General features: G+C 44.5%; 1 protein-coding gene across 3 annotated transcripts in view; it reads left to right on the top strand.

Moving 5' to 3' along the window:
• Positions 1-14304, top strand: part of myo1ea (myosin IEa) — a 151546-nt gene that overhangs the window by 52945 nt on the left and 84297 nt on the right. For all 3 annotated transcript variants that reach the window (XM_080214452.1, XM_080214450.1, XM_080214451.1), the window contains exons 3-6: positions 2498-2587; positions 5644-5738; positions 10997-11084; positions 12329-12418. In XM_080214452.1, the coding sequence (XP_080070578.1) occupies positions 2498-2587; positions 5644-5738; positions 10997-11084; positions 12329-12418 (363 nt within the window). The remainder of the gene's footprint in view (positions 1-2497; positions 2588-5643; positions 5739-10996; positions 11085-12328; positions 12419-14304) is intronic.

Here is a 14304-nt window from a genome sequence, read left to right on the forward strand (position 1 = left end):
AATTTTCCTCTCGGGTGTCCCGCATGGTGAGTCTCCCACCCAGCACTGAATCAATATGTGCAATGGTGGAATAAAGGTTTGCTTTGATTGGCCACTTAAGGGCCTCGGTTGGCAGTGGGTTGGGATGGCCATGAACCGTCCTGTCCCAGACTTAAATCAGGGTGGGGGGGGGGGGGGGGGCGGTGGCAGGTACCCACTAGCCACCCACTTGCCTAATAATATGACCCCTATCTCCAAGCCCACCATTGGAGAGGGTAATTCTTCTCTGTACCAAGCTTTGGATATGTGTTCCTGAGCTTTCAGAATGTTTGGATTCCACACTGGACCCATTATTATCTCTTAAAGAGATCAGTTGAATACTGTGTGCAGTAATGGCTTGTTTCTGTAACCTCTCTGTGTCTGCTAGATGGCAACTCTTTTAAAAATCGTTGCTAATGCCCATTTTGTGTGTGTGTGTGTGTGTGTGTGTGTGTGTGTGTGTGTGTGTGTGTGTGGTGCTTGTGGTGCTTGTGGGAAGGGGGATTTGTTCTAATCAGAGATAATGTTGCATTTCAATGAAAGCTTTTATTTTAATGCCTGGGGAAACGTGACTATTCTCATTGAATAGAGTTCAGCTGGTATTAAGATAACATTCTGAATATAAATAGTTGATGCTAATCCTAAAATTAGGTTGCAGCCGTAAATCCTTTCCTGATACATTTTCTTGTGTATGCACCGTGCATTTAGTTTGATTGTTAAATTCCCTTCTTCCAGGATTAAAGCAGAAACTGTGCTGAAACTAATGATTAAATTGGAAGGTGAACAAAAGAAAAGGAGCTGGAGGGACATGGAGATCAGGTTGGCTAAACAATGATAAGCGTGAAGGATAAATACCAGCACCGGATTGTTGGGCCGAATGGCTTGTCTCTGTAACCTCTCTGTTTCAGCCAGATGGCAGAAAGTGTCCTAAATCTACAGGTACAAGGCAAGATGATGGTGATGGTGGTGACTACCTGTGGCTATTAGTTATCATTATTGCCGTTTGATGGTGCATCCTGTAGCTCCTTGTATATCATTGACTGCCAGCAAACCTGCTTCATATTGATGTGTTGTCAGATAACCTCCAGAGAATCATTCCAACCAGGCCATAACCAGTCTACAAAATAACAGTTTTGAAGTACAGTCAGATTTGACCCAAAACGTTAACTCTGTTTCCCCTCCCACAGATACTGCCAGACCTGCTGAGTGTTTGCAACACTTCCTAGTTTTATACAAAATAACCCGAGTCAACCTTCATTGAAAGGAAGAAACATTTTAAGGGACAAAGTGAACTTTAGTTTGTAAAGTTTCTGTGTTGAAACTTCTTCTCAAGGCGTCACGGTGGCACAGTAGTTAGCCCTGCTGCCTCACAGTGCCAGGGACCCAGGTTCAATTCCAGCCTCCATTCTGTGTGGAGTCTGCATGTTCTCCCTGTGTCTGTGTGGGCTTTTTCGGGGTGCTCCGGTTTCCTCCCACAGTCCAAAGATGTGCAGGTTAGATTGATTGGCCATGCTAAATTAACCCTAGTGTCGGGGGATTAGTAGAGTAAATATGTGGGGTTACGGGAGTAGGGCCTATCCTTCAGTGTCTGCATACATGGGGATTGGTTAGCTCAGTTGGCTGGACTGCTGGTTTGTGATGCAGAATGATGCCAACAGCGTGGGTTCAATTCCCATACCGGCTGAGGTTATTTATGAAGGTCTTCCCTTCTCAACCTTGCCCCTTGCCTGAGTTGTGGTGACCCGCAGGTTAAATCACCACCAGTCAGTTCTCCACTTTGAACCCAGGTCATCTAGAATGATGGCAGCTTTTCCTTTTATTTATTTGTCTTTATACCACAGCCAACATCGTGTAATGAGAAGTGATATAAATCCTTTGGAGAGGGATTGGATAAGTATCCGAATCATAGAATCCCTACAATGTAAAAGGAGGCCATTCGGCCCATCGAGTCTGCACTGATCACAATCCCGCCCAGGACCTATTCCTGTAACCCCACGTATTTACGTTCCTAATCCCCTAACACTAGGGTCAATTTAGCATGGCCAATCAACCTAATGCACACATCTTTGGAGGAAACCAAAGCACCCTGAGGAAACCCACACAGACACAGGGAGAATGTGCAAACTGTACACAGACAGTAACCTGATGCTGGTATCGAACCTGGGTCCCTGGCTCTGTGAGGGAGCAATGCTAACCCACTGTGCTACCGTGCCACTAGGAATGGCATTCCGATTATAGCAAAGAATAAAATTACCCAGCAGATTTACTGCTCTTGTCAAAATCAGAACCATGAATATATAAATGGTCAGTTTATTATCGCCTCAATAGAAAATGTTGAACTAAGAAACCTGTTGTAAACTTCAGGTTTTCCAAGGTGACGCCTTTTATTCCAAGGCTTGAAAAAGGTTCCTGTTTACCCTCTGTCAGTATTTCTGTATTGATCTTAATGTCTTAATATATTGAACCTTAACCTGTGCAGACATATATCGGACCTGTGCTTATCTCGGTGAACCCATTCAAACAAATGCCATACTTTGGAGAAAAGGAAATTGAAATGTACCAGGGAGCAGTGAGTATACTTCACTGGGCGATAAGACTGAGATTCGGGGGGCGATTAACAATAACCAAAGCAGATCTCACCCAGCCGCTCACTTGAGGGATGTTCCACCTGCTGCGGTCGCAACCGCACACTGGCCAATAGGATCGGGCTCTCGTCAAGGCTGTATCACAAATGGCTACAGTTCTCCTGGGGGAGGAGGAAGGGGGGGGGGGGGGGTGTGGGGGTGGGAGGGGTGGTTGAGGGTGGTGAGAGGAAAGGGGGTGGGAGGAAAGGGGGAGGGGGTTGGAGATGGGGGGGAAAGGGGGAGGGGGTGGGGATGGGGAGGTGAAAGGGAGAGGGGGTGGAGGGAGGAAAGAGGGAGGGAGTGGGGGGAAGGGAGTAGGGAGGGTGGGGAGGGATCAGTGCTAATTCCTGCTGCTAATCACCCTTCAATAACCTGTAAAAGAACAAAGAAGATTACAGCACAGGAACAGGCCCTTCGGCCTTCCAAGCTGCACCAACCATGCTGTCCATGTGAACTAAAACCTCCTACCCTTCCAGGGACCTTATTTCTCCATTCCCATCCTATTCATGTACTTGTCCAGTCTCCCCTTAAAACTCACAAACATATCTGCTTCCACTAGCTCCCCCGGCAGCGAGTTCCAGGCACCCACCACCCTCTGTGTAAAACAAACTTGCCTCATACATCTCCTTGCCCCTCACGCCTTAAATGAGGGGCACAGTTTAAAGGAGACATGCGAGGCAAGTTCTTGAAATGCCATTGTACTTTAGTATAATGCAGAAGTAGATGCATGTGACCATGGATTGGGGATATTTCTGCTTTTCATTGCAAAGATTTTTTTGCCTGTACATTATACATGATTATGATTTGTCAATAAATAATCTCCCATCCAACCATATACCTCACGTGATTGTATGGTTACTGATTTGTGTCACACATGAATAATAGTCACTTGAGTAAGAGAGAGCTATCAACATTCATAAAATTGTTATTCCATCTCAAGAATGAGAGAAAATAGTCAAATTAATGTTAAAACAGTTGAAATGCTGTCCTGAAAAGGGAAAATGTTGTTCCACCCACAATATTTCTCTCCAACCTGCGATACATGTTGGAATGAGCTTGATAATAAGCAAACATCTCCAGGTCAATATTTGAAGAGGAAGACCTTGCAGGGAGATGGGGGAAAAACAAGGGGTGAAGCTAATTGGATACCCTTTCAAAGGGGCTGGCACAGACTCAATGGGCCAAATTGCCCCCTTCTGTGCTGTACTAAAGTGCAACTGCATTTCAAAGTGGTTTTTGTGACACTTTAAAGTAAATAAAGAGTGTGATATTCAAGTATAGATGTGGCATAATAGATCTGATGCTTGTCTCAGGGGCAGGCGCGTGATTGAACATTGGACTCTCGAATGACATAGGGATATTAACATTGTCAATGTTTAACAGACTTAGGCAAAGTATCATTGCGTAAGGTTTTACTTTTATTGATCTTTACAGCAAATCAACATCTTTTCCCAAAGGTAGGAATAGCCTAAAACTAGGGGGTGTAGGTTTAAGGTGAGAAGGAAGAGATACAAAAGGGACAATTTTTTCACACAGAGGGTGGTGAGTGTCTGGAACAAGCTGCCAGAGGCTGTAATGGAGGCGGGTACAATTTTGTCTTTTAAAAATCATTAGGACAGTTACATGGGTAAGATGGGTACAGAGGGTGATGGGCCAAACGCGGGTAATTGGGACTGGCTTAATGGTAAAAACTGGGCGGAATGGACAATTTGGGCCGAATGGCCTATTTCCACGGTAAACCTCTATGACTCGATGACTAAAGGCTGTGACAATAATATTTTATGCTTACAAAGCAGAGATTAACAATGTTTAGGCAGCAACGCACAACATCTAATGAATCATATAGCTCTATCCCAGTGAGGGGAATTACACACTCATGAGTCTCAAAGTTCTTTTCTTCCTCTCCCTCTTCCTCTTCCTCTTGGGTCTTTATCTCTGCATCTTTTGTCAATTTTTTATACTACTCCATTCAGAGCCCTGCTTCAAGCCTAAAGCAACCCTGCATCTCCACATGCATCCAATTCGAACTTTGTCAATCGCTTATCGTTGTACACCTTCACATGTTCTCCCCCAACCCTGACAGTCTGTAACCTTGTTTTATTTTTCTCGCTGTATTGTACCATTTCAATTTGTTCAAGCACTTTTCTAACACTTGACATATTTTCCCATCAGACACCCAAGAACAGAGATTTCCTAAAAGCTGGCACCCTCTTCACTGTTTTTAGTGAATGGATTAATGCCTTGTTAAAATAGCGGAGAGGATATAAATTAAGAGATTGTGGGAAGCATTTTCTCACCCTTTCCATTGGCAGATCGTCCAGTCCTACCAAAGGCGCCCCCCCCACCCTTCCCCCAGTCGGCGGGGCCGGCAAGACATACGAAATGCCATAGACTTCGGTGGGACTGGAAGATTCCGCTGGAGGCCACATTCAGTGCGGGAGAAGTGCGGAAAATCCCAGCCTGTACCTTTATTGCCCACAATGCAATCACAAGGGATCTGTGTTCTTGATCTTTTATATAGATATAGCACTTGAGGCGAATGGGATCAATGGCAATGGGGAGAAAGCATGATTGAGTTGGATAATCAGCTATGGTCGAGGTGAATGATGGAGCCAGGCTCAAAGGGCAGAGTGAGCTCCTCCTGCTCCTATCTTTCATGTTTCTATGCTCGTTGTGCAGAATTTAATGCCTCCCTTGATGGTGACATTGGAGGCACAGGAGTATGCAGGTTGGGACCCTGCTCCATTCCTACCTCACAAAAAACACTTTGAAATGCGGTTGTACTTTAGTCCGCTTGATTAAATTGGAGATTGGAAGGCATGGTGGGTCATTAAATTCCCTTCTTTCTGGATGTCACTTTCCTACAACCCATGATATTTAACTTACTGTCTCCAAATTCATTTGTTGGCTATCTGTTGTCATGGGGATAGTTTATAGTTTGGATTTGTGACTCTGCTATCTCCATTCTGTCACTAATGTTACCTGTTTCCTCACACTCCAGGCCCCCTATGAAAATCCACCTCACATCTATGCTCTGGCAGATAACATGTATCGGAACATGATTATTGATGGGGAAAATCAATGTGTCATCATCAGGTAATCAAAGTTGTGTATTTTACTGAAGCCGGGAAATTCCTCTCATTTCCTCTTTCTTTTCTGGTTTCCTAGTGACCATGTCACAAAAATGATCAGCAGGAGGATTTTATAGCTTCTTTGCGGCGTTTCCTTTTAAATGACTCATTGTTATTGCCATAACCCAGCACTTAGCAGCTGCAGTACACATTTAGCTTTATTGCAGTAATGTAATCGCTGTAAACTGTGGAGAATGACTTTGCCCCTTTGCCTAATGTAGGAAAGCAATAGTAATGTATAATCAATTAAGATGCTTGCACTTCCTGGTTGCTTTGTTACTATCCAAAGAGCTATTTCAATCTTTTCCTATCTCCCTTTTCATGGAGTTTGATTAATTATGCAAAGGATTAATTGCTGTGCTACCCCAGAGAGTTGTATTTGAATGGATAATCTCTCCCTAGCTTTCGTTCAGGTCAAATCAAGTTGCTTTTACACTAGAATAGTTCTTGCAATCTGTGTCCGCCTGTCTTTACATCTGGCTCCTTCATCGTAGCAGCAACACAGCAACCCCAGCCTGCCTGCACTCACATTCTCATGATACCACAGGATTCAGCCGGTGCCAGAGAGACAAGTGCAAGTCCCTTGTTTTGGCATCCGACCCCCGCCCCCCCATCTATAAATGCTAGTCATCAGTAATGAAAGACATGTTTGCGCTGGATTCCATCCATCTGTGCAGAGTGGCACTGTGTGACACCGGAGAAATTGTGTGTGCATTAATTATAATGACAGTGTGTTCATTGTTCTGAAGTCCCAGGGAAGCTCATCCGGTTGCAAAGTTACTTGAAGTTGGAGCCACCAACGTTTTTAACACGTTTCCAGAGTGACTGTCTCTTAAACACACACACACAAACAGTCCACACACACACACACACACACACACACACACTCCACACACACACACACACACACACACACAAACACTACACACACACACACACACACACACACACACACAGTGACCTTTGCGCATGTCCATATAAAGCCTGTTCTGGTGATGCTATCTGTTTGCAGCTTTCTTGTGGAAGTAGACTGAACAATAAGAATGTAACCCAAAAACCTATAAAATTCCACACTGTTGACTAAAAAAGGATAGGAAGTTGTGTGAGGAACAATGACAGGATAACTGTTCATGAATGATGTGTGGGTGGTAAGTCTAGGCTATTTTTTTAATTTAATCCTTTTTGCAAAGCAGACCTTTCTTCAATTCATTTTTCCCCTCCTTTCACACTTCAGTAAAATGGAAGGTAGCTTTTGTATTGATTTAAATCACAATGGTTAGCACTGCTGCCTCTCAGCACCAGTGACCCAGGTTCGATTCCTGACTTGGGTCACTGTCTATGTGGAGTCTGCACATTCTCCCCGTGTCTGCATGGGTTTCCTCCAGTTTCCTCCCACAGCCCGAAGATGTGCTTTTTAAAGGATGTGAGGCAACCTGCCTCCACCACCCTCCCAGGCAGCACATTCCAGACCACCCTCTGGGTAAAAAGCTTTTCCTCACAATCCCCCTAAACCTCACTTTGAATTTATGTTCCCTTGTGACTGACCCCTCAACTGAGGGGCACAGCTGTACTTTATCCATTCTGTCCATGTCCCTCGTAATCTTGTAGACCTCGGTCAAATCATCCCCTCAGTCTTCTCTGCTTCAACAAAAACAACCCAAGCCTATCCAACCTCTCTTCATAACTTAAATGTTCCACCCCAGGCAGCCTCCTGGTGAATCTTGTCTACACTCTCTCCAGTGCAATCACATCCTTCCTATAACTGCACATAGTACTCCAGCTGTGGTCTCACCAAAGTTCTGTATAACTCCACATGACAGTCCTGTTTTTGTAATCTATACCTCTGTTGATAAAGGCAAGTATCCCATATGCCTTTTTCACCAGTCCACCTACATGCCCTTCTACAGGAAGGTGGGATTAACAGGTACATATGGGTGTCTTGGGCTGGCATGGATGGGCCACATAGCATCCTCCAGTGCTCTACCTTTCCTATGGTTCCTTCTACCTTTGGAGACCTATGGACAAAGACTCCAAGGCCCCTTTGTTCCTCAGAAGTGTCATCCCTTTAATTGAATATTTCCTTGTCAAATTACTCCTTCCAAAGTGTAAATGATGAACAGCAGGGGATCCAGCACAGATCGCTATGATCTGCTATTGCACACTGGCTTCCAGTCACTAAAGCAGTGATCTGTCATCACACTCTGTCCCCTGCAACTAAACCAGTTTTGAATTCATATTCCCCTGTATCCCATTTGCCTTCTTTATAACCCTCTTTGAAAAATCCAGTCCAACATTTCTAGTCAATGATTTTTCATCAGATAATTACATATTACTGTTGTAAAAGAAAGAATCTGATGTGATGGGTGTGATTCTGAAGGAGAGAATCTATCTCCCCTTGGAGAGGCAAAGTTAGATCAGGAATAGTCAACGTAGCTTTGCTGGAGGGAGGGCATGCCTAACAAATCTGATTGAATATTTATGTGGAGGTGACCAGATGTGTAGATGGAGGGAGTGCAGTTGGTGTAGTTTATATGTCAAAGGCTTTGCTGAAATCAAAACTGTTCTGGAGGTGTCTCTGGGACCATAACTTTCCAAGCCCAACCTAGTGATCCTCTGATAATGTTCCCCTCTCAAAGAACAAAGAACAAAAACAGCCCCGGAAAACAGGCCCTTCGGCCCAACGAGCCCGCGCCGCCATTTTAACATTACCAGACCTCCTCCACCCATGACCCTTATCTATGCTTATGTAAAACCTGTGAATTAAAAGAGAAAAACATTAGTATCTCTCCATGGATGCTGCCCGACAAGCTGCGTATTTCCACCAATTTTTATTTTTATTTGAGATTTCCAGCCTCCGCAGTATTGGGCTTTTGTATTGATGCGGTTATGGGGCGTTTTTAACATTGATGCATGTCCAGCGGCTCTTCAGAGGGGCTTGATCAGGCAACAACGGAGAGCAAAGGAGGTATTAGAAAGGGAGGGAGGGCAGAATCAGATGAGAGGGAACCAGGTATCAGCCTGAGGGCTGGGAAGAGAAGTTGGGCGGTCAACAGAAATGCAAAGCGTTAAAGAAAAGGCAATTGCTCTGCAGAAGTGAAAGTCTGATGGATATCAATCTGGTAGAGTTAATGTTCTTTAATTAATAAGCTTAATTGATTTAACCACTCATCCTTGTGGGGATTGTTCCAAAATTCAGTGCAGGTAATAATTGTTACCAGTTCACCGCAATGAATAGAGTGATCACTGCTATTTTCTGTCTGGTTCTTCCATCCAAATATCAAGCATTCCATTCTTTCTATTCACACTAATCTCACCCACCCATACGTGCTTGGTTTGGCTTCAATTAATTGATTTCCCGTCAATCAAGTTTTTCTGGTTTCTCGACTCCTGCTTGCTCTATTCCAAAAATCTACAAGTTTATTGGCCACCTCACAATCATAGAATCCCTACAGTGCAGAAGGAGGTTATTCAGCCTGTTGAGTCAGCACCAACTATCTGACAGATCAGCCAACCCAAGCCCTATCCCCATAACCCCACGTGTTTATCCTGCTAATCCCTCTAACCCCACGTGTCCTGGGACGCTAAGGGGCAGTATAGAATGGGCAATCCACCTAATCTGTTCATCCATCATCCTTCTCAGTTTACTTATTAATGTCACAAGTAGGCTTACATTAACATAGCAATGAAGTTACTGTAAAAATCCCTCCTGTTCAGGTACACTGAATTTAACATGGCCAATGCACCTAACTAGCATGTCTTTTAGCCTGTGGGAGGAAACTGAAGCACCCAGAGGAAACCCAAGCAGACGCAGAAAGAATGTGTACACTCCACACGGACAGTCACCCGGGTCCCTGGCGCTGTGAGGCAGCAGTGCTAACCATTGTGCTAGCCTCACCTCACTCTGCACGTACTGTGGAGGCTATGACCGTGTTTCTGTTCACATTGTTGCCATAAGAGACTGGGTAAAATGGAAACTGTTTGACAGAGCTCTGATTGCCTTTTGGGTGGACTGATCGAGGAAAGGGTGAGAACAGGAAGTCGTGTTCTGAACTTCAGGATGTGTTTAGTGGTGTTCAATCATCTCATTCAGGAACTCTTATTAGGCACGAGTCCGGAGCTGTTTACATTGGAAGGATTTCTTAAACTGTTTTATTTTTCTGTGAAACATCAAGTGAAACATGAAAAGAAATCACACCCAGCATTTTGAGGACTGTCAGATCCTTAACAGATAAATTGTTTGGGCAAACCACAAAACTTCCAAACTAGCTGAAAACCGGAATAGAAAGCATTTAAATCACGGATCTGTTTATCAAGTTGAATAGCTGAGAAGCCTGGACTGATATAAAGCTTTATTCATGTCAACATTCAATTAATTATTTTTTGAAGCATATCCAGTATTATCTTGAAATACCCAGTTTCTCTTCTCTTAGAGACTTGAGAACACAGCATCCAATAGCTCATTTCCAGGACATTATCATGTACCATTATCGCAGCAATGATGATGTCTGTGTAATGAAGTAAGAAATGCATTACAAAAATATAGTGAAATGCACCGTTTTTGCAGTTTTGGTCCAATAATTCTTTGTTTTAATAAGGAGGAAGAGTAGATAGTAGTGAATGCCCTCCCCAGTCGACACACATTAATGTCACTTAATAATGTGGCTGTGGGCCTTACTGTAGAGTCAGTTCTCTATCACCATTTGGCCTCACCATCGAAGGGAGTGAACAGTTTCCACAAGGTGTTGTCTTGGCATTTCTTTCCATTTGGTGGTGCTTCGAATGGCACGTAGCCATGGTACGTGAACTCTTCATTTCTTTTCTCTTTGCGCTATGATGTGGAGTTGCCAGCATTGGACTGGGGTAGGCGCAGTAAGTAGTTTCTCGACATCAGGTTAAAGCCCAACAGGTTTATTTGGTAGCACAAGCTTTAGGAGCACTGCTGCTTCAGCTGAGTGCCTCCTGAGCTGCACTCACCCTGATGAAGGAGCAGCACTCCGAAAGCTCAAGCTACCAAATAAACCTGTTGAACTTTAACCCTGTGATGTGAGACTACTTACTGTGCTTGCACTATCTCTGCCTTACAACAAAAATCTCAGGTCACCATAGTGTTGTCAGATGTAATCAAGTTTTATTGCAGAAGCGATGGTGGATTGCCCAGCACAGATACGTATTGCAGCGGGCAGTGTAACTACAAAGATTTACTTTTCGCCTTTTTTCTTCCAGCGGTGAAAGTGGGGCTGGAAAGACGGTGGCTGCAAAATACATCATGAGTTACGTTTCCAGAGTTTCCGGTGGTGGACCCAAAGTACAGGTAAAGTTCCATCGTTTTACAGCAAGATCTAAGTTTTCTTTTGATGTCTTGCACAGGTGTGGAAAGTGTAAGTTTGCCCAATATGCTGCGATTGGAATGCACCCAAAATTTGATTTGACTTATGTTGATTTCCTCCTGATAGGGCGGACTTCTCCCAAGCCCCTGCCAGCAGGTTCAATGACGGGCACAGTGGGAGAATATGGCAGGAGAGTCAGAAATTGGTTTCACGTGGTGTGAACTTGCAACAGGATCTTCTATTGATGCCCGCTGTGGCAGGTTGGAAAACCCTCCACAGGCTGGTGTGAGCCACGTATGCATCCCGTTAATGGGATACAGAGGAAGGCCTGAACCCCCGCCCCACATCAGATTCTCTGTGATGCCGCTGGGTAAACACACCGATGTGAAACATGTTGGGAATAACGTGGTGTGCAGATGTTGGGACTCTTCTCAATGCCTGCGGCTGCCTCCAGAGTACAGGTCACCAGCCAACCGTGGACCCTGGAACACTCCTGAGTGCATCTGCAGGTGGACCTTCCAGATCAGGTGTCCTGGAGGGGGTCAGAATGTTCCTGGAAATCCACCTTCGTTTGCAGGAGATCCACATGCTTTCTTCAATTGCGGATCAGTAACTTTGGGAGCCTTTTCTAAATGGCACCCGGGCATGACATGACGATGGACTGTGCACTATCCTGGCCTACCCCGCCACTGAATACGGCGTGACACCCGCGTCAGATCAGAAGATTTGTTGTGTTTTCCTGCCAGCTCTGTGTTCCCACCCCCATCACAGGAATTAGTCTCAAATTGGGAGATTTCCACAATATCTTTGGTGGGAGTTCAGATCATGGTAAGTTATTAAGTTCATAGTCATAGAGGTTTACAGCATGGAAACAGGCCCTTCGACCCAACTTGTCCATGCTGACAAGTGTTTGGACCCATCAAGGATGTTGACTAATATCAACGCAACAGCCAATAATTCCAAAATGTTCAAGAACAAGAATTCTTGAATACTCAATAACAAAGCGGCCTCTGGTTCATTGATGTGGTTCCTACACATCCAGTGGTATCATCCAGCTGGTCAAGATAAAGTTTATTTCAAGGTAACAAGCACGAAGAACTTCAGACGGAATTTGATGTCGGTAGAAAGAATTTTTTTTTTATTGACCAATGCAGTAAACTTTCACATTAGCTTATGATGCAGTAATTTATCATTCCTTTTTAAGGAGGGCGTGTTTTCTCTTTTACAGCATATAAAGGACATCATTCTTCAATCAAATCCACTCCTAGAAGCATTTGGAAATGCTAAGACAGTGAGAAACAACAACTCCAGCAGATTTGTGAGTTCTAGAGACCATGTCCTGTTTTGACTGTTAATATCCTGTGGGTTTGGCTGGGGAACTTTTACGGAAAGTCTTCATCTTGAGTAATGTTTCATAGTTATTTTTGGTTTGATGTTTTTCCCTCAAGTGCTGAATTTCCTTTGTAGTTTTCGGCAAGTGAGCATGGTTCTTGTTATAGTTCATCTTCACATATTACTCACTGTGAATTCTTGGCCAAACCAGCTTTCAGTGTGCATCATTGCGTTGCAGACGGAGTCTGTGACCTTTACCCTATGACCAGCAGTCTAACCAAGTGACCTCTCCCCTGAGACCAGCAACCAAACCGAGTGGCCTTTACTCTGTGACTAGCAACCTAACCAAGTGACCTTCTCCTAGGACCAGCAACCAACAGAGTGACTTTTACCCTATGACCAGTAGAACATAGAACATAGAACATTACAGCGCAGAACAGGCCCTTCGGCCCACGATGTTGCACCGACCAATTAAAAAGCAATGACCCTCTAACCTAAACCAATCCCTTTCCATCCATAAACCTATCCACGGATCTCTTAAACGCCCCCAAACTAGGCGCATTTACAACTGCAGCAGGCAGGGCTTTCCAATCCCTCACCACCCTCTGGGTAAAGAACCTACCTCTGACATCCGTCCTATAACTACCCCCCCTTAATTTAAAGCAATGCCCCCTTGTGCTAGCTTTCTCCATCCGAGGAAAAAGGCTATCACTGTCCACCCTATCTAAACCTCTAATCATCTTATATGTTTCAATAAGGTCCCCTCTTAGCCGCCTTCTTTCTAATGAAAACAACCTCAAATCCCTCAGTCTCTCCTCATAGGACCTCCCCTCCATACCAGGCAACATCCTGGTAAACCTCCTCTGCACCCTCTCCAATGCCTCCACATCCTTCCTATAATGTGGGGACCAGAACTGCACGCAATACTCCAAGTGCAGCCGCACCAGAGTTTTGTACAGTTGCAACATGACGCTGCGGCTCCTAAACTCAATCCCCCTACCAAGACACCGTATGCCTTCCTAACAACCTTATCTACTTGATTCCCAACTTTCAGGGATCTATCACATACACCTAGATCCCTCTGCTCATCAACACTATTCAGAGTCCTACCATTAGCCCTATACGCTACACATCTGTTATTCCTGCCAAAGTGAATTACCTCACACTTTTCCGCATTGAACTCCATCCGCCACCTCTCGGCCCAGCTCTGCAACTTGTCCAAGTCTCTCTGTAAACTATGACGCCCCTCCTCACTATCTACCACACCTCCGACTTTGGTGTCATCAGCGAATTTACTAATCCACCCAACTATACCCTCATCCAGATCATTAATAAAAATTACAAACAGCAGTGGCCCCAAAACAGATCCCTGAGGCACACCACTTGTAACCGAATTCCATGACGAATACTTGCCATCAACCACCACCCTCTGTCTCCTATCTGCTAGCCAATTCCTGATCCAATTAACTAAATCACCCTCAATCCCATACATCTGCAATTTCTGCAGAAGCCTTCCATGGTGAACCTTATCAAACGCCTTACTAAAGTCCATATATACCACGTCACTGCCTTACCCCCATCCACCTCTTTGGTCACTTTCTCAAAAAACTCAATAAGGTTAGTAAGGCACGATCTACCCTCCACAAAACCATGCTGACTATCTCCAATCAATTCATTACTCTCTAAATAACTATAAATGCTATCCCTAATAATTTTTTCTAAAACCTTGCCCACAACAGAAGTCAGACTCACCGGTCTATAATTCCCGGGGAAGTCTCTGTTCCCCTTCTTAAACAATGGGACAACATTCGCTATCCTCCAATCTTCTGGCACTATACCTGTGACCAACGACGACCTGAAGATCAGAGCCAG

This window comes from Carcharhinus amblyrhynchos, chromosome 28 (genome assembly GCF_965287045.1).
Source record: "Carcharhinus amblyrhynchos chromosome 28, sCarAmb.v2.hapA, whole genome shotgun sequence".
Classification (NCBI taxonomy): Eukaryota; Metazoa; Chordata; class Chondrichthyes; order Carcharhiniformes; family Carcharhinidae; genus Carcharhinus; species Carcharhinus amblyrhynchos.